The sequence below is a fragment of the Mrakia frigida genome (assembly GCF_051309035.1).
Source record: "Mrakia frigida strain ATCC 22029 unplaced genomic scaffold BDY24scaffold_15, whole genome shotgun sequence".
Lineage (NCBI taxonomy): Eukaryota > Fungi > Basidiomycota > Tremellomycetes > Cystofilobasidiales > Mrakiaceae > Mrakia > Mrakia frigida.
Window position 1 is genome coordinate 703,114 of NW_027481266.1, and position 15,665 is coordinate 718,778.

General features: G+C 53.6%; 5 protein-coding genes across 5 annotated transcripts; 2 read left to right on the plus strand and 3 right to left on the minus strand.

Annotated features, from left to right (window-relative positions):
- Positions 1 to 33: 33 nt before the first annotated feature.
- On the minus strand, positions 34 to 2,424 carry VMA8 (H(+)-transporting V1 sector ATPase subunit D). The gene is made up of 6 exons (XM_076640513.1): positions 1,989 to 2,424; positions 1,305 to 1,391; positions 1,029 to 1,137; positions 825 to 928; positions 533 to 642; positions 34 to 351 (listed from the first exon to the last, which is right to left on the minus strand). Exons 1-6 carry the CDS (start codon positions 2,106 to 2,108, stop codon positions 84 to 86), a joined length of 798 nt encoding a protein of 265 aa, XP_076496848.1. The 5' UTR covers positions 2,109 to 2,424; the 3' UTR covers positions 34 to 83.
- Positions 2,425 to 2,610: 186 nt separating this feature from the next.
- Positions 2,611 to 4,303, plus strand: BDY24DRAFT_415264 (uncharacterized protein; the record flags this gene model as incomplete). Its single annotated transcript, XM_076643422.1, has 6 exons — positions 2,611 to 2,619; positions 2,704 to 2,919; positions 3,047 to 3,643; positions 3,733 to 3,995; positions 4,123 to 4,201; positions 4,277 to 4,303. 6 exons carry the CDS (start codon positions 2,611 to 2,613, stop codon positions 4,301 to 4,303), a joined length of 1,191 nt encoding a protein of 396 aa, XP_076496849.1.
- Positions 4,304 to 4,316: 13 nt separating this feature from the next.
- Positions 4,317 to 7,046, minus strand: BDY24DRAFT_389296 (uncharacterized protein). The gene is made up of 14 exons (XM_076640514.1): positions 6,719 to 7,046; positions 6,584 to 6,642; positions 6,378 to 6,473; positions 6,247 to 6,305; positions 6,108 to 6,166; positions 5,921 to 5,997; positions 5,702 to 5,831; positions 5,576 to 5,631; positions 5,419 to 5,503; positions 5,220 to 5,347; positions 4,929 to 5,064; positions 4,805 to 4,834; positions 4,539 to 4,694; positions 4,317 to 4,437 (listed from the first exon to the last, which is right to left on the minus strand). The coding sequence occupies exons 1-14, from the start codon at positions 6,983 to 6,985 to the stop codon at positions 4,417 to 4,419; spliced, it is 1,359 nt and encodes a 452-aa protein (XP_076496850.1). The 5' UTR covers positions 6,986 to 7,046; the 3' UTR covers positions 4,317 to 4,416.
- A 442-nt stretch (positions 7,047 to 7,488) lies between these two features.
- Positions 7,489 to 8,926, minus strand: BDY24DRAFT_415266 (uncharacterized protein; the record flags this gene model as incomplete). The annotated part of the gene is made up of 10 exons (XM_076643423.1): positions 7,489 to 7,506; positions 7,588 to 7,743; positions 7,819 to 7,848; positions 7,915 to 8,050; positions 8,116 to 8,243; positions 8,320 to 8,404; positions 8,467 to 8,522; positions 8,584 to 8,679; positions 8,746 to 8,779; positions 8,853 to 8,926. 10 exons carry the CDS (start codon positions 8,924 to 8,926, stop codon positions 7,489 to 7,491), a joined length of 813 nt encoding a protein of 270 aa, XP_076496851.1.
- Positions 8,927 to 9,773: 847 nt separating this feature from the next.
- BDY24DRAFT_389299 (uncharacterized protein) lies at positions 9,774 to 15,627 on the plus strand (the record flags this gene model as incomplete). The annotated part of the gene is made up of 22 exons (XM_076640515.1): positions 9,774 to 9,964; positions 10,087 to 10,310; positions 10,396 to 10,467; positions 10,557 to 10,637; positions 10,716 to 10,733; positions 10,819 to 10,890; positions 10,983 to 11,220; positions 11,321 to 11,374; positions 11,454 to 11,526; positions 11,591 to 11,963; positions 12,025 to 12,248; positions 12,341 to 12,472; positions 12,576 to 12,777; positions 12,849 to 12,945; positions 13,018 to 13,229; positions 13,292 to 13,513; positions 13,590 to 13,715; positions 13,803 to 14,821; positions 14,919 to 15,035; positions 15,123 to 15,209; positions 15,287 to 15,358; positions 15,458 to 15,627. Coding segments are annotated over exons 2-22 (3,865 nt in total), but the record flags the coding sequence as incomplete, so codon positions are not given.
- Positions 15,628 to 15,665: the final 38 nt, after the last annotated feature.

The following is a 15,665-nucleotide window of genomic DNA, read 5'->3' on the forward strand; positions in this document are numbered from 1 at the left end:
CGCGTCGACGCTCCGTCTCTCTCCCTTCCGCAACCCCAGCTCTTCCAAAGCACACTCATCACAATCCCTCTCCAACCCAAAACCTAGAAAATCACATCCTCCTCCGCCTCCCCTCCACCCAGCAAATCGCCCTTCTTCCCCTTCTCCTCCTCCTCCTTCTCCTTCTTCCTTTTCTCCGCCAGCCCCTTCCCTCCCTTCCCTCCGGCCGCATCCGCCTCCTTCTGGTCCTGGATCTCGATCAGTCGCTGGTTCTCCTTGTCGATGATGTCCCGCTCGGCTTGGACTCTCTTCTTCTTCCCCTGGACCTTCTTGAGTCGGAAGAAGTCTTCTCGGTCCATTTCGTCGAGCTCGCTGAGGGGGCGGGAGGAGGGAGAGAGTGGAGGGTGTCGGAGAAGGGAGTTGGGAGGGTTGGAGGAGAAGAAGGAGAGGTGGGGAGAGGAGAGGAAAGTAAGAGTGGTCAGGACGCGTCGAACGAACGCGAGAGACGAGGGAGACTGGAGACGTCGATCGACGGAGAGGCAAGGAGACTCACGACATGATGAAACTGACAGTCTCCTCCAGTCGAGGAATAACGATGTGCTCGATAGCGTTCACTCGTCGGTTCGTCGCTCGGATGACTTCGTCGAGGATCGTGAAGGCCGTCTGTTGTTGTTCGTTCGAGAAGAGGAGAGGAGTAAATAAAGGAGGGACGCGTTAGTGAACGGAACGTAGAGCAGGATGACAGGATGTAGCGGTGATGTTCGAGGGGTAGGTGAAGGTGAGGCGAGAGGACGTGAGCGTCGAAGAGGGAACGGGCGAAGGTCGGAAGTGGGAGTCAAACGCACCTGTAAACTAGCCAGCTCCACCAGCGTCTCAACAGCCTTGACGTAGATATCCCTAGCCTTCTGAATCTGCTGTCCTCCTCGTCCCAATCCCGTCATCGTGAAGTCTGCGGAGGCGACGAAGGGATTCGGGGTCAGCTTCGACTTTTCTTGGACGAGGTCTCCAGAGAACGGCGATGAGTCTGAGTAAGATGAAGTAAAACGAACCATTTCCACCCTCCTTCCTCACAGGCTCGAACGTAGGAAGCATGACTCCCGAGACGTTTTCTGACTTGGAGACGACGGTGAAGGAAGCTGTTCGAACGGATTCTTGGACCTGGAGGGACGAGCGAGGAGGGGGAGGTCAGCATGAGATTCGGGAGCTCCGTAGACGATGAGCCGCTGGAAAGGAGGTATGAGGAGAGGTGAAGATGGATGAAGGGAGTAAAAGGCGAGTGGGAAGGCCAAGTCGAAGAGGAGAGGTGAGGTGAAGGAGGAACGAACTTGATACGAGATGTCTCCTGTCGCGTAGGTGACTTCAGCGAGGGAGAAGGAAGCGACTTGAAGAACTCGACCCATGCGACGTTTGGCCTGAGAAAGACAGAGCAAAAGAAGGACGAGAAGGAGGTCAGCTGTGAGCTTCGAGAAGAGAGAGGTGGGAAGGAAGGTGGGTTGAAGGTGACGAGGTTGGAAGGAGACGAGGCAAGTTGAAGGGCGACGTATCAGAAAGAAGCTCGAGATAGACGTCCTTCTACCAGTGATGGGTCCTCGACGTGGTAGAAGGGCCTGCGGGTCGAACGAGGGTGAAGAGAGGGAAGGGAAGGAGAGAGGGAGAGTTCCATCTCCTCGTTCGTCGAACGGTCTTCGCCGTGGGTGCCTTCCCTCTCACTTCTCGACTTGTAGAGATCGAAGAGAGCTGGGGACACAGCCTCAATCTCTACGAGCTCCCTTCTAAGCGACCTGAGCTCGGATATCGAATCGAGCTCGACTGAAGGAGGTGAGGTGGATGAAGAGAGGGTTGAAGCTCGTTCCTCCCTTCTGTTCCCTTCCTTCCTCCTCGTTCAAGCTCAACCCAGCGAGCTCAACCTCTCCCTACACCTCCAGCGCTCTCCTCCTAGCTTCCTTCGTACAGCGATGACCTCCTGTTACGTTCTGTACACACGCTGCTTGGAAAAGGAGCATACTCACCTCGTCTACCTTCTTGAGAATGGCTCTGAACCTGGTCATCAACGCATCCCTCTTCTTGGCCAGCAGAGAATGTCCAGTAACAGCTCCTTTCAGTTGAGTCTTGGTGTTGGTCAGAGCCATACGAGTGGGGCTAAAGGGATCATCGAGGGTGTAGCAGGAAGGGAGAGGAGAGAAGGGGGAGGGAGAGGGAAGAAGGGAGGAGCAGGAGCGGTCAGGGGTGTGCCTCTTCTCTCGTTCTCGCTTCGTCCCGTTTCGTTCAAGATAAGGAGAGTTGCAACTCACAAAGGTCTCGACATGGTGTATGAGTAGAGTGTGAGTGGGTGGGAAAGGGAGAAAGGGGGTTGGTGGTCGTTGGAGGAGAAGGAGAAGGAGAGGAGGTCGAGCTCAGGCGAGGAGGCCGTCATTTCGACTCCGAGAAGAGACGGTTGCTTTGACCTGCAAACCATCACCATCCAGTCTTCTTGGTCTCTTTGATTCTTTCTCTGCTACCGCTGAAGATCAACCAGATTCTTTGACAGAGCAAAGTGAGTGTAGACTTCAAACGGGGGCAGCAGCAAGACGAGGGAGAGAGCGCATGGCGAGCTCGAGCTGACCTGCCCTTCATCCCTCCCTCAGATTCAACATGCCCAAGGTCGCCTCCCTTTTGCTTCTTCTTGGGACGAAAAGCACTTTGCTCAATCGTATACTGACCTTCTCGTTCGATTCTGATCCGTAGACTCTCGCTCCTCGTCGTCGCTTACCGTGGGATGTGCTCCTGCTCGTCTTCAAGGAAGCAGATCCCTCAACTCTCGCCGTCCTGGGCCGAGTCTCGTACGACTTCCTCGCGGCCACCTCTCCGGATCTATACAGGAATGTGGTTGTGACGTCGGTGAAGCAGGTGGAAGGGTTGTTCTGTGAGAGGTTGGTGGTTCAGGCAGGGAGGAAGACGAAGGTGAGCTCGCTCTCTTCTCCCCTCCTTCTCCCTCCCTCTTTATCCTCCTCTGACCTATTCTACACTCTAGGTTAACCAGAACTCATCCAGGACGTCACGAATCAACTCCCATCTATCCCTCTCCCAGATCCGAACCCTCGCCATCGACTTCTCCTCCCTCTCTCCCGTCCCCAACTCCCTTTCGATCTCCTCCTCCAGACTCGACGACGAGCGACCCATCCCTCTCGACTATCTGGAAATCACCCTGGACTACTCGAAGACAGGGATTCTCTCTCTCTTGTGCGCTCGCCTCTTCCCTCGTCTAGATCCCGAGCGATGCTCGTACGAGATCGTCGGACGAGCTCTTCGCCAGAACCGGTGGGCCGAGATGAACCACCAGGACACGACCCAACTCCTCGGATGGAGTCGGATTCAGACCGTAGATATTATCGGGGTGTTCCCCTTCACCGTCTTCAATACTCGCGACCATCTGGTTGGGCTCCCCTCCCCCTTCCCTGCTCAGCGTCGGGTCGTTCGACTTCACGTCGCTTCTCTACTCAGCTTGGCTTACCCCGACATTGACGCCCTTGTGGGTAACATAGGCTCCCATTCCAGGTTCTGGGGACTTGATGGAATGCAGGATCGGTCGGTTGTTCTGGTGGTTAGAACGGAGGAGGAGAAGAGGGAAGCCGAGGCGGCGGTGCAAACGAGTGTTTTGATCCAGAGATGGAGACCCGCTTTCGCTGTGGAGCTTGAGATTTGAGGTGAGTCGAGGCTCCACAAGCTTGCTGGACGTAGATTCTGAACTCGCTTCCCCTTTTCCCCCCTCTACAGTCATGCCTCGAATCCTTCCTCTCTCGATCCGACGCGTTTCTTTCCTTTCAACTCCACGCCACTCCCTCCTCTACCTTCGCTCTCATCTTCCACCACCTCCTCCAGCTTAGAACCATACTTCCAATACCAACCTCATCCTCCTTCCCTCGTCGAACAATCCGACAACCTCAATCCCAGCCTCTTCCCTCCTCGTCGCACGTCGGTTGGTCGCTTGTTTCGTCTCGTCCCGGATCGGTTCGCCTGGAGAAGTGCTCAAGGGTCTTGTGAGTTTATGCCTCTACTACTCTCGGTCGAGGGTTACTCGAGCTCAGGACGTGAGCTTCGTACGAACCGAATCTCGAAAGTTGACGCGTCGCTGACTTCGTTCTTTTTCTCTCCTCCCTCTTCCAGTATTAACCGAAGTCGGAAACTCGAATCTCGTCGACATCGAGCCGGAGAGATTTGCTCAGACTCGCTCGAAGACCCAGCGGTGCTCCTCGAGCCGAGTGGAAGAGGAACAGGTGAACGACGCTTTCTTTTTGTTCTCTTCTTGCTTCTTTATAAGAGCCGTTTGAAGGTTATTCTGTCTTAGACATGTTATACAAGAACTCTCTACGACATTATCTAGATGTCTAAAAATCGAACCCACCAAAACAAAAGAGCTGAAGCACCGAACGAAAACAAAACGCGTCTCCAAGGTCTGGTCTAGTTGAAAACGACGTGATCCTACAGCCCGAGCCCATCCCAAAACAAAGTCAGCGAATCATCTTTGCTCTTCCATCTTTCTCCCACAAACAGTAATGGAAGGAAGACGCGTCGAAACTCACAAAACCAACCCATCTCTCGGGCTCCTTCTCAATCGCCTCCTCCGCCTTCCTCGTCCAGTTCGTCTGCAACCACGCATCGACTCGCAGCTCCATAGCCGTGTGAGTCATCCAGGGTGGGATATAGCGCTCGTGAGGGGTAATCGCTTTGCGGAGTTGCTGGGAACGAAAGGAAATCGAACGAACGAGAGGAGGATGAGTTCCGCGAGAGAGAAGCCAGACGTTGAGAAGAAGATCCTGAAGAGAAGGAGAGAGAGAGAGAGACGTACAGAGATGAAAGCTTCGTCGTCGTACTCCATCTTTTGTGCGAAGTCAACGAAGGAAGGTGAGGAGTCAGTCGAGTTTCGGGAGGAGACGAGGAGAGTCGGATGAAGACGCCATCGTTCAACTCACGACCGTAACGATACCGTGTTCCTCCCCCATCTCAGCTGCGAAAGGATGCTGAGATTGACCATCATCGTTGGTGGGGTTGAGGAAGGGAACACCATAGCAGACGGAGTAGTAAGGGGTCGGAGAGATCCAGGGGTCTCTGTGCGAGGAGACGAAACGAGGGTGGGAAAAGAGAGGAAGAGAAGTCGGTGAGAGAAACGAGCGAGAGGCAAGATAAAGGTAGATATAGGACGAAAGAAGACGAAGGAGGGCAAGACAAGGTGGTTGTGTGAAAGAAGAGGGACGTAGACGAACCTCAATCCAACCGTCGCGAGCGAACCCATCAGCTGCTTGTCAAATTCCGTCTCGTTGAGCTGATGGTTCCCTCCTAGACGAGTGACTCCTAAAACGGGAAGGTTATCATCGTCGGCTACGTCGTTCCACTGTACGAAAGAAGAGAGAGAGTGTGTGTCAGAACGCGTCGAGGAATGACACGAAGAGAGAAACGACGCACAGCTCCAACGAACTCGACATCCAGAGCTTTTGAGGCCTTAGCGAAGATGTCTCGAGAGTAGGGAAAGTGCTCAGAGGTGAAGTAGCTGTTGTCAAAAGAAGAGCGTACGTGAGTTGAAGAAATCGAGAACTGAACGCGACGGGGCGAGGAAACGAACGAGTGATGCTTCCCCAAGATCCAAACCTGTCTACGCTTATCCTCGTATTTCGGGACCTGCGAGGTCAAAGCACAAAGGTATCAGCGGACGTCTCCTCGAACGGCAAAGAGAGGGAGAGAAGCGCACCTCCATCGCCATGCATTGATGCTCGATCGTATAGCCGAGGTAAGTTCTATCCGTTTCCCTCCCTTCGGGAACGAGCGACCAAGCAGGTCCGAGAGGGTTGACTACGTCTCCCCAGAAGGTGAGGCCGAATCTGCGAGGAAGCGACAAGCCCAGTCAAACGTCGACGTTCGTTCAAGCTTCGACGCGTGTCGCGCACAGGAAGGGAGAAGTTCGACTCACAGGTTCTGCATCCTCACGCCCATGGGGTTCTCCTCCGATCGAATGCAGTCTTTGTTTTGAGAACAGGGGATGATGGCCTGTGAACGAAGACGAAGGGGAGCAAACGGAGGGGGAGTGAGCAGATCAGTCTCTTCCCTCGCTCGACGAGGTCCTCCCCATCATTTCCCAAAAAACGAAGCAGACGTACATGGTCTGAACACACCACCGCATGGATCAAATCCGGAAGCATGAGGTGGAACGTCCCAACTATTCAACCAGGACGAACTGATCAGCCTTCCCTCTCCCTCTCTTCTCATCGACCCTTTCCCTCCCTTTTTCGAACTCACCATGATCCATATCCCTCGCATAGATGTACGTATACCCCAAACTTTCTAGCACCTCCGTTCTGTGTCAACCGCAACCCAAAGTCAGCCCTCCCTCTTCCTCCCTCGTTCAACCTCCTTCGTTTCCTACTTACATACTCCTCGCCCAAATCCCCTCCCCACTCGTCCAACCAGTCAAGGCCATTCGGAACTCGCGTGCTTCGAGAATGACTACTTGGGATTGTCGTTTGCTACCAAAACGAAACAGAAGAAGTCAGTCAGGTTTGGGGAAGTTGAGGTCGAGCTCAACACTTTCTTAGTCCTTTCTCCTTGGGTTTGTTGGTTTGGGTTGAGTACTCACCCACAAGTCTCCAAAGCCAGACAGTTGAACAGATCGTGTAAAGCTTTAGCGTTATGATCCTGATTTCCCCAAAGAAAGGGATTTTTGTCAGCTTCGAAACGAAAACGAACGAAAAGAAGGAACGGTCGAGCTCACCTTCCACCGATTCTCCTTCCCGCTCTTCAACTTGTTCTCAGGCCACAAACTCGCTATCCCACTGCCCTTCGCTCCACCCTCCTTACCCCCTTTGCTTTCGAGTACACTCTGCCCACTCCGTTCCATCCTCCTCGACGCAGAAGGATCCTCCGAGAAGGAAAGCGAGCCGGCGAGGCGGAGGAACGAGGACGCTGCCGCGAGGAAGTAGAGCGTTAGGGTGAAGGAGAGGAAGGGCGATGTTTTGAGAAGGGAAGAGAAGGAAGACATGGTAGTGGTGGTGGTGGTTGAAGGAGCATTGTGGAAGAAGAAGGGGGTGGAGGGCGAGGGAGGAAGAGGGAGGAGAGGGGAGGGGAGGGGACTCAGGAAAGGGAGGGTGAGACGGGTTTGGTTTGAGACGGGATCGAGAGCCCATCGTTTTTGGTTTCGAGTGTTAGGAGGGATTTCGGGCTTCGGAAGTTTTAGCGACTACTCGAGCGAAAACTTGAGGATCGAGGAGAGAGTGAGGAGCGAGAAAAACTGGGGGGCGAAGAACGAAAGCAGACGCGTCGCGGTTTTTCGATCGAAGACGCGGGGAGAGGAAGTACAACAGGACATGCTAATGGGTAGGAGGAAGATTCTTCTAGGTAGATGAGATGAGATGACACAGGCAGAGACACAGGCAACCGAGCTGAACGAAAGGAGATGAACAAAAGAGGGAGAGAAAGGGGAAGAAAAAGTCCGATGCTGAAAGAGCGAAAAACGAAACAAGAGGACGAAGAGAGGGAAACTCTTCAAAGAACGACGTGCTCCTGTTAGAAACAAAGACCAAACTGAGTCAGCGATGAAGGACGAGAAAGTCCTCAAAGCGAAGGGTAAGCAATAGAACTCACATAACCAACCAACCTCTCCGGCTCGTTCTTGATGGCCTCCTCAGCCTTCCGAGTCCAGTTGGTTTGTAGCCAGGCGTCGACTCGAACCTCCATCGCAGAGTGTTTCATCCAAGGAGGGATGTAGCGGTCGTGAGGAGTGATGGCTTTGCGGAGTTGCTGTGGAAAGACGAGGAAGGGGGGAGGAGTGAGTTTAGGGAAGACGAGAAAGAGAGAGGCACAGAGAGCACGAACAGAGATGAAGGATTCGTCGTCGTGGACCATCTGAAGGAGAAGGAGAGAGGTTGAATTGAGTATCGAAGAAAGGAAGAACAGGAAAGATCGACTCACGACTGGCACGATCCCATGCTCCTCTCCCATCTCGGCCGCGTAGGGATGCTGAGATTGACCGTCGGCGAGAGTTGGGTTGAGGAAGGGAACCCCGTAACAAACGGAGTAATAGGGTGTGGGACTGATCCATGGGTCACTGTTCGAAGGGTTGCCAGTCAGTTCGAGTTCGAGAGAGAGAGGAAGAGGGAAGGAGGAACGAACGTCAATCCGACGGATGCGAGCGACCCAATCAGTTGAGCATCGAACTCAGTCTCGTTGAGCTGATGACGACCTCCGAGACGAGTCACTCCGAGAACAGGCTGGTGGTTATCTTCGGCGTCGTCGTTCCACTGCGAAAAAGGAGAAAGAAGGGACGCGTCAGGACGTGGGTGAGAAAGGAGAGACGAGAAGAGAGGAAAAACTTACGGCTCCGACGAACTCGATGTTCAACTCCTTGGAGGCCTTTTCGAAGATGTCGTGAGAGTAAGGGAATCGTTCCGAAGTGAAGTATCTGCGAGAACAAGGCGCGTCAGTGGAGAAGACGACCGAAAACGAGACGCGTCTGAGACGAACCGATGATGCTTTGCGAGAACCCAGACTTGGCGCTTCTTCTCCTTGTACTTAGGAATCTGGAGAATAAGAGAGAAGTCAGTTAAAACTCGAGTAGGCGCAGGGAAGAAGAAGACGCACAGGCATGGCCATGCACTGGTGTTCAATCGAGTAGCCGACATAAGTTCGATCCGTCGTCCTTCCTTCTGGGACGATAGACCAAGCTGGTCCGAGAGGCTGCAGGGATACATTATCGTCAGTTTCGGTATCGAAGGCTGATCGACGTCCAGAGGAAGTGCTCACGTTGAACTCAGCTCCGAAGAAAGCCATCCCGAACCTGGAAAAGCGAGGGAGACGATGTCAGCTCGACCTTCCTCGTTCTCGCCGATTCGAGCTCGAAAACGACTCACAAGCTCTGCAGTCGTACACCCATGGGATTATCCTCCGTCCTGATACAGTCGTTCGAGTGCGAGCATGCGATCATGGCCTGGAAGAGAAAAGAAGGCAGATAAAGGTCAGAGAAGAGTCGACGCGAAAGCGAGCTCACGAAATGGAACGCTGCTCGTCCTGAACGAGGACAGTACAGAGAAGGGATGACCACTCACAGTATCCTGACATACAGTTCCGGACAAGCAGAGACGACAAGCTTCGAAGACTCCGATGGCGAGCGCTTCGTGGGAACGCTCCAGTATATTTACTACCACGAGAACACCTCATTTTGACGAGGCTTTGTTGCTGGTGGAGCAGAATTTCCTAAATTTTACCTCCGATTTTGTTCTGATCCCAAAAGATGCGAAAATGACGTAATGGCTCGACTTTGAGCGCAGCTGCGCAATATATACAGTTCTGACCAAACAAGGCAGTACATGGGATGTCTCCAGGTATAATCTGAAATTTTCAGGTCGTGTGAAGGTTTTCCCATGGAGCAAAGTGTCTTTGAAGTTCCGGGAGACGGACGTCGAGCTCGAGGCCGTCGCGTTCTTCCTCCTCGGTATCCCTGCTCCCTCGACCTATCACAACGCGTCCCAGGACTCGCAGAGTCGTATATAAGGGTCATATAAAGGTTTTCAGATCCTTTCACATATATTTACCTTCCTCGTGGTCAAGAAAATCATCTGTACAGACCTTTCCGCCGACTTGTCGCCGTTCCCTGGCAGGTTTTCCACACGGAATTGCGCTCCCACTCTTCCGAAAGTCTTCAAGAAGACTTCTTGAGTATCTTAAGGGTATCAGAAAGTTTGCTCGTTGCCCACGCGCGTCGGAGGAGCAACCAAACCGTGAGGAAGAGAGAGCTCACGCGTGCCAAATTCCTCGCCTCGAGTTCCCTCAACCCACCACCTCCTTCCCTCCCTTCTTTTCTCGCCAATGGCTCCTCCTCTCAAGAAGACGAAACCCACGGGCTCATCTGGACGCTTCGTCTCAACTGCTCCTATCACTCCATCTTGTCAGCCTCCTCCAAGCTGAAGTCCAGTCTCAGAAGACGACGATTCCGACTTCCTTCCTTCTGAGACGACCCCCCCAAAAGAAGCGAAAGCTATCTCGTGAGTCTTCTTCTTTCCTTCTTACCTTGTTCCTAGTCTTACTCACCGGTCTTGTAGAGGTCATCAAACTGACCTCCCCTTTGATTCTCATCCTTCCTTCAAGCTCAACCTCCCCCTCCTCGAATGAATCCGAAGTTCTTCACTCATCCCACCATCCCCCTCCAGCTCAAAAAGCACAAATACGTTACCGGGAATATGATGGTAGCTGACTCGAGCCTGACGCAGCACATCTCTACTTTTCATCGACATGTGAGCAAGGACAAGGTCGCTCGGGAGGAGAGGGTGAAGGGAAAGCTTGCGTTGGCCTCCTTCTTTGGGGCAGTCTCAGTGAGTCGCGACTGTTTCTCTATCTCTAGGGCGAGATCGAGGGGATCAATGTGTAGGTTCTAATCAGTTCCCGGTCTCGTTCCAGCCCAAAAAGCTCATGGGCAAGCTCACAACGTCGCTGGGATCCTTCCTCGCGGGTCCGTCGAACACGTCCTCGGTTCGTCGTCTCCTCCCCTTGCTCTGGCCTTTCCCCTCTCACCCGTTTACACTCGGACCATGGTTATTTCTTTGATCGTTCCTTCGCAGACTTGCACACCCAACGACTTCAACAACGAACTCGGGGATCTGGATTTCGAGGACGACGACGAGATTCAGTGGTTGCCATCGGTTCGTTCTCTTTTCTCCAGTTTTCTGCCACCGTTTCGCCATTCATACCGAGCTGACCATGTTGCTCATCCTTTACAGATGCCTCCAGTTAGCAAGGTGAGTTCTTTGCCGTCCTCATTCCTCCTCAGCTCTGGTCTGACCATGCCTCCCTTCTCCTCCTTCTCTTCCTCTCTCACTTCAGCTCAAGCCTCCAACCAAGAGCTCAAATCTCAACTCGGCTGATAAGATTATACTCACCTCATTCTCCGTACCAGTACGTACCTCCATTTCGGTACTAGAAGGAAGTAAAGGCGTCCAACTCCTCGTCGCTGACACCTCTCAATTCGTTTCGGACGCGTCCATCAGCTTCCTCTCCCGAAACCTCCATGCTTCTTTTTTCCCGAGCTACCTCCAGCAGGATCTACCCGATCTAAACAGCCCTCAAAATCCGTCCAACTCCCCCTTGAGGCTGACAGCAACTCTTCCGACGACGACGAAGTTTCGGACGGGTCGACCTCGGACTCGGACTCAGAGGAGGAGGTGGAGGACTACTCTCAGGAAGAGCGTGAACTGGGAGAGGGAGCAGATATGAAGCCTGATGAATGTGAGTTTATCCCTTCCGTAGCTCACAGTTTGATCTCGGCTCTTTCAACGTCGTCTGAATCGAACTGACCTCTACCTTCTTTCTTCCTCGCCTTTTTCAGTCGATGAATCCGGAACCACGCCTTTGATCCCTTTGACTGCAGCTGAAACCGAAGGTCAGTTACCTATCAGAGTTGGCTGAAAAGCAACAAGATCCGCCTGAGCTGACCTGCTCGACCTCTCGTTCCCTCACAGCTCGAGAAAATCAAGACGAACTTCTCGACGCCTTCGCCATCAACCACACCACCGCCGGCAAATCGAAGCCTACGTGAGTTTCTCTCCGTTCCTTCTTATCCTCATCGAGTCAAGTCACTGACCAATTTGCTCTTCAGTCTCGGAGAACTCAACCTCGCCGTCGCCGAGATCACCTCCCTCCTCAAACAGAACACGAGCTCGACTCGCCTGGGATTCCTCAATCCTCTCCAAGTCTCGAACCTCACCGATATCGCCGAGTTCTTTCGCCTCGTCGTCAAGGGAGCTGGGAACAGGACGCAGATCTCTGAGCAGCTGGGAAGAGCGAAGACCCGCGGAGACGGAGTTCATCGAGGACGCCGTATCTGCTTCCTCGCTAGTTACTACCTTCGAGAGAAAGGCCTTCCCTCTGAGTTGAGAGGTGGATACCGAGCGGGGAGCTGTATGCTGGTGGATTATCAGGAGGTGATGGTGGCTGCGAAGGTCTGGCTTTACGCCCAGAAACTTGGAGAGGTGAGCGTCTTCGACTCGAATCCTCCAACGCGACTTGAGCTGATCCATTCCCTCCTTTCAGGTCAACCCGACTCGATTTCGAGAGGAAATCAACAGCCACATTCTCCCATCTCGATTAGACCTTTTCAGACCTATCTGTGAGAAGACCGCCGTCCGATGGCTGTATCGATGTGGATTCCGTCGAGCGTTCACGAAGAAGGGGGTCTTCGTCGATGGTCACGATAAGGAGGAGGTCAAGCGATATCGCCAAGACGAGTATCTTCCTAGGATGTCGGAGTACCGAAGGTGAGCATCGCCCCATTCTTATTTATCTCGACTCTTCGCCACTCGCTCGGAAACGCGTCGAGCTGACACTTTCTTTCGTCGCCTCTTTCTAGGAGAGCTGCAACTTTTGTGGGCCCGGAGTTAACTCGAGTTGAACCGACTTTAGTTGGAGACGAGAAGGAAGTGTATCCCCTTTTCCATGATGAGTCGTGCATCCATGCTGGGGAGTACAAGAAACACAACTGGTTCGTCTCTCTTCCCTCCTCACCCTCGTTGCTTCCTCCGCTGACCCGAATCTTCCTTGACCCCTTCCTCTGCCTTCTCTCTTCCCTTCATCTTGCGTTCCAGGCTTGGAGAAGGCCAGCAGATCCTACCCTCGAAAGGAGAAGGTCGACTGATGCACGTCTCGGATTTCGTCTGTGCGTCCACCGATTCTGGTCGCCTCGTCAAGAAGGATTCCGCTGGAAACGTCCTTGAAGACTCTCGTGTAATCATCTACCCTGGTGCTGGAGGAGACAATTGGTGGGTTATGGAGAATCTGCTCGCACAGGTGAGTCTTCGTCGTCCACTGTTTTTCGAGTCGTTCTCTGACTCACCTTTTCTTCTCTTGAACGCTGCCAGTTAAAGAACACCATTCGGCTCTTCGAGGAGCTCCATCCCAACGCTCAAGCTCTCGTCGTCTTCGACTGCTCGTCTGCTCACGAGTCAATGGGACACGGTGAGTTTGTTTTCGCGTCCCGTCGATTTCTCCTCGAACGCTCGACTTATCCTTCGTTCTCTTTTTCCGCAGGAGCCCTAAACGCCTACAACTGTAACCGATACGATGGCGGGAAGAAGCCTGTCATGAGAGATACAGTCTACCCTCCCAACTCACCTGCGAAGGAGAAGATCGGTGAACCTCACGTCCTCTGGTCTCCTCTTCTCGACGACCAAGGCAACGTCGTCCTCGATCCTCTCGGTCAGCCTGTGAAGGTTCAGAAAGGGATGGAGACGATCCTCAGAGTGAGTTAGCAGTCCTTTCTTGTCTCTCAACCGTTGCTGACTCGTCCTTCCTTTTCAAACAGGAACGAGGATTCAAGCAGGCCGACCTCGACAAGGTCGCTCGAGGGAGGTGCTCGACCAAACACGACCTGGACCAAGACGTCGACTGCTGCCTCGCTCGACTGCTCGCTCGTCAAGAAGACTTCGCCAACCAGAAGGGAGTTCTGCAAGAGTTCTTGGAATCTCGTGGTCATTACTGCGAATTTCTTCCCAAGTTCCATTGCGAGCTCAACCCGATCGAGATGGTGAGTTTGTTCACCGCTTCTCTTCCTCGCTTCCTTCCCGTGCTGACCTCTTCACTCGCTTGTTTTTGCTTTTCAGTACTGGGGAGCTGTCAAGTTCTTCTATCGCCAAACCCGGAAGCCTTCGTTTGCTGCAGCGAAGGTCGATTGGGAGGTCGCTCTCGACTCGGTTCCGGTGGAGGTGATTCGACGACTCATCAACCGAGTTCGTTCCCTTCCTCTTCAACTCGCCCTTCCCTACCCTCGTTGAAGTCTCTTCTGACTCATCTCTATGATCTTCCCACTCAATCAGGCGATTCGATTCGAGGAAGCCTACCGACAAGGGCTGACTGGAACGGCTGCCGCCTGGGCTGTTCGAGCTCAGTCCTGCCATCGGAAAGCCTCTGAGTCCGCCATGCGAGCTCTCGACGAGTCGGCAACTCGAGGAACCTCTACCGACTCCGCCGACGCTCACCTACTCGCCCCGAAGGATTTCTCGGACCAGCAGCTTCACCAACTCGAACAACTCGACGGGTCCATCTCCCTTTCTACCTCCCTTCCTCTCCCTCCCTCCTCCTCCTCCTCCTCGCTCCCTCTTTCCTGTCCTTCACCTGCTCCAGCCCACCTCCCTACTTCCTCCGCCACTCTCATCACCACCTTCCCTCGTCCCATCACGCCTCCTGCTCTCAACGCACCAAAGCCTCTGGATTTTCGAACGGTCCCCCGAACGTCGGTCGTCGTCGTTCCCAAGGCTGCAAAGAAACCGAAGCCGATCCTTTCCGAGGAGGAGACGCTAGCAGCGGAGACTCTCAAGAAGGCGACAGCAGCGGCAAGGAAGGCCAAGGCAGCGGCAGCGAAGGCGAAGAAGGACTTGGTCAAGGCTCAGAAGGAGGTCGTCACTGCTTCTCTCCCTCTCAACCAATCCCTCTCGCCTACTCTCCCTCCTCCTTCAAGCTCTCCTACTTCTATCGCCACTTCACCTGTTCCTCCTCCTTCGTCTCCAATCCCTTACGGCCCTGCAATCGACTTCCCCTCCTCCCTCGTCGTTGTCGCTGGTCTGGTCTCCCCTCCCCTCCCCTCTCTTCTCTCAGCAGCCACCCAACCCTCCAAGTGGTCATTCGACTTCAACGACCCTACGCTCCCTCTACCTCTTCCCTTCAACAACATCAAAGTGATCTCGTACTCGAGCTCGGCCGGAGGCTTCGACGTCGGTCTCTCCAAGATCGTCATCCAACGAGAACAGTGGGAGCGAGTGCAGATCTTCGAAAACAGCATATCTGCTTGGGGTGGGGCAGAGCTCGTCGAATGGGGCATCAGTCAGTGGGGTCACTTGTGAGCCTGCGTTCCTTATTTCCTCCCTTGAGATGTGCGAACGTCGTTTGAGCAAGCTGACCTTCCTTCTCTTCCGTTCCTTTGTCCTCGCTCTCAGGCTCGGACCCTTCCCTCATCTCAGTCACCCTCTTCAGGATAGGGTCATGACCGTTTGGCCATGGTTCTACCAGAAGATGACGGGCGCCGACGAGCACGGATACTCAAGTCTGAAAAGGTTTGACCTGCTCTTCTCTCTCGCTGCCCGCTTTCCGAGAGAGTTAGACCAGTAGCTGATATTTTCTTCTTTTCTTCCCGTCGTCAGGCTGGACATCGCTGGGGCCGTGGAGGGGAATCTCCGATTCTCGAGTCTCTTCGACTTCGATTTCGTCGTCCTCCCCATCTGCGAAGAGTGAGTCACCGTTTCCTTCCCCCGATCTAGGTCTTGGGCGGTGAAACTGATGCTTTCTTCATCTTCAACATCTGCAGTGCCCATTGGTTCGCTCTCGTTGTCTGTGGACATCGCTCTCTCATTTCGAAGGACGGCGCGTTCGTGAACGGGTGAGTTCGACGCGTTCGAAACCCTTTCCTTCCCTTTCCGTCCGTCTCTACCCGCACGACCGAGCTGACTAAACTTCTTCTTTGTCTTCTTTCTAACAGCATCACCCCTGGAATCATCATCCTCAACTCTACGCCGTCAGTTCGCAAGAAAGCGGTCGAGAACGTCAGGAAGCTCCTCGCTTACATGGCGAAGGAGAGGAAAACCAAGGGAGTTGACGTGTCCGATATCAGCGGAAGGTTGAAAGAGTTCCGGGTTGTGAAAGCTTCAGTACGTCTCGTTTCCAATCTCATCTATCCCTCGTCTAGA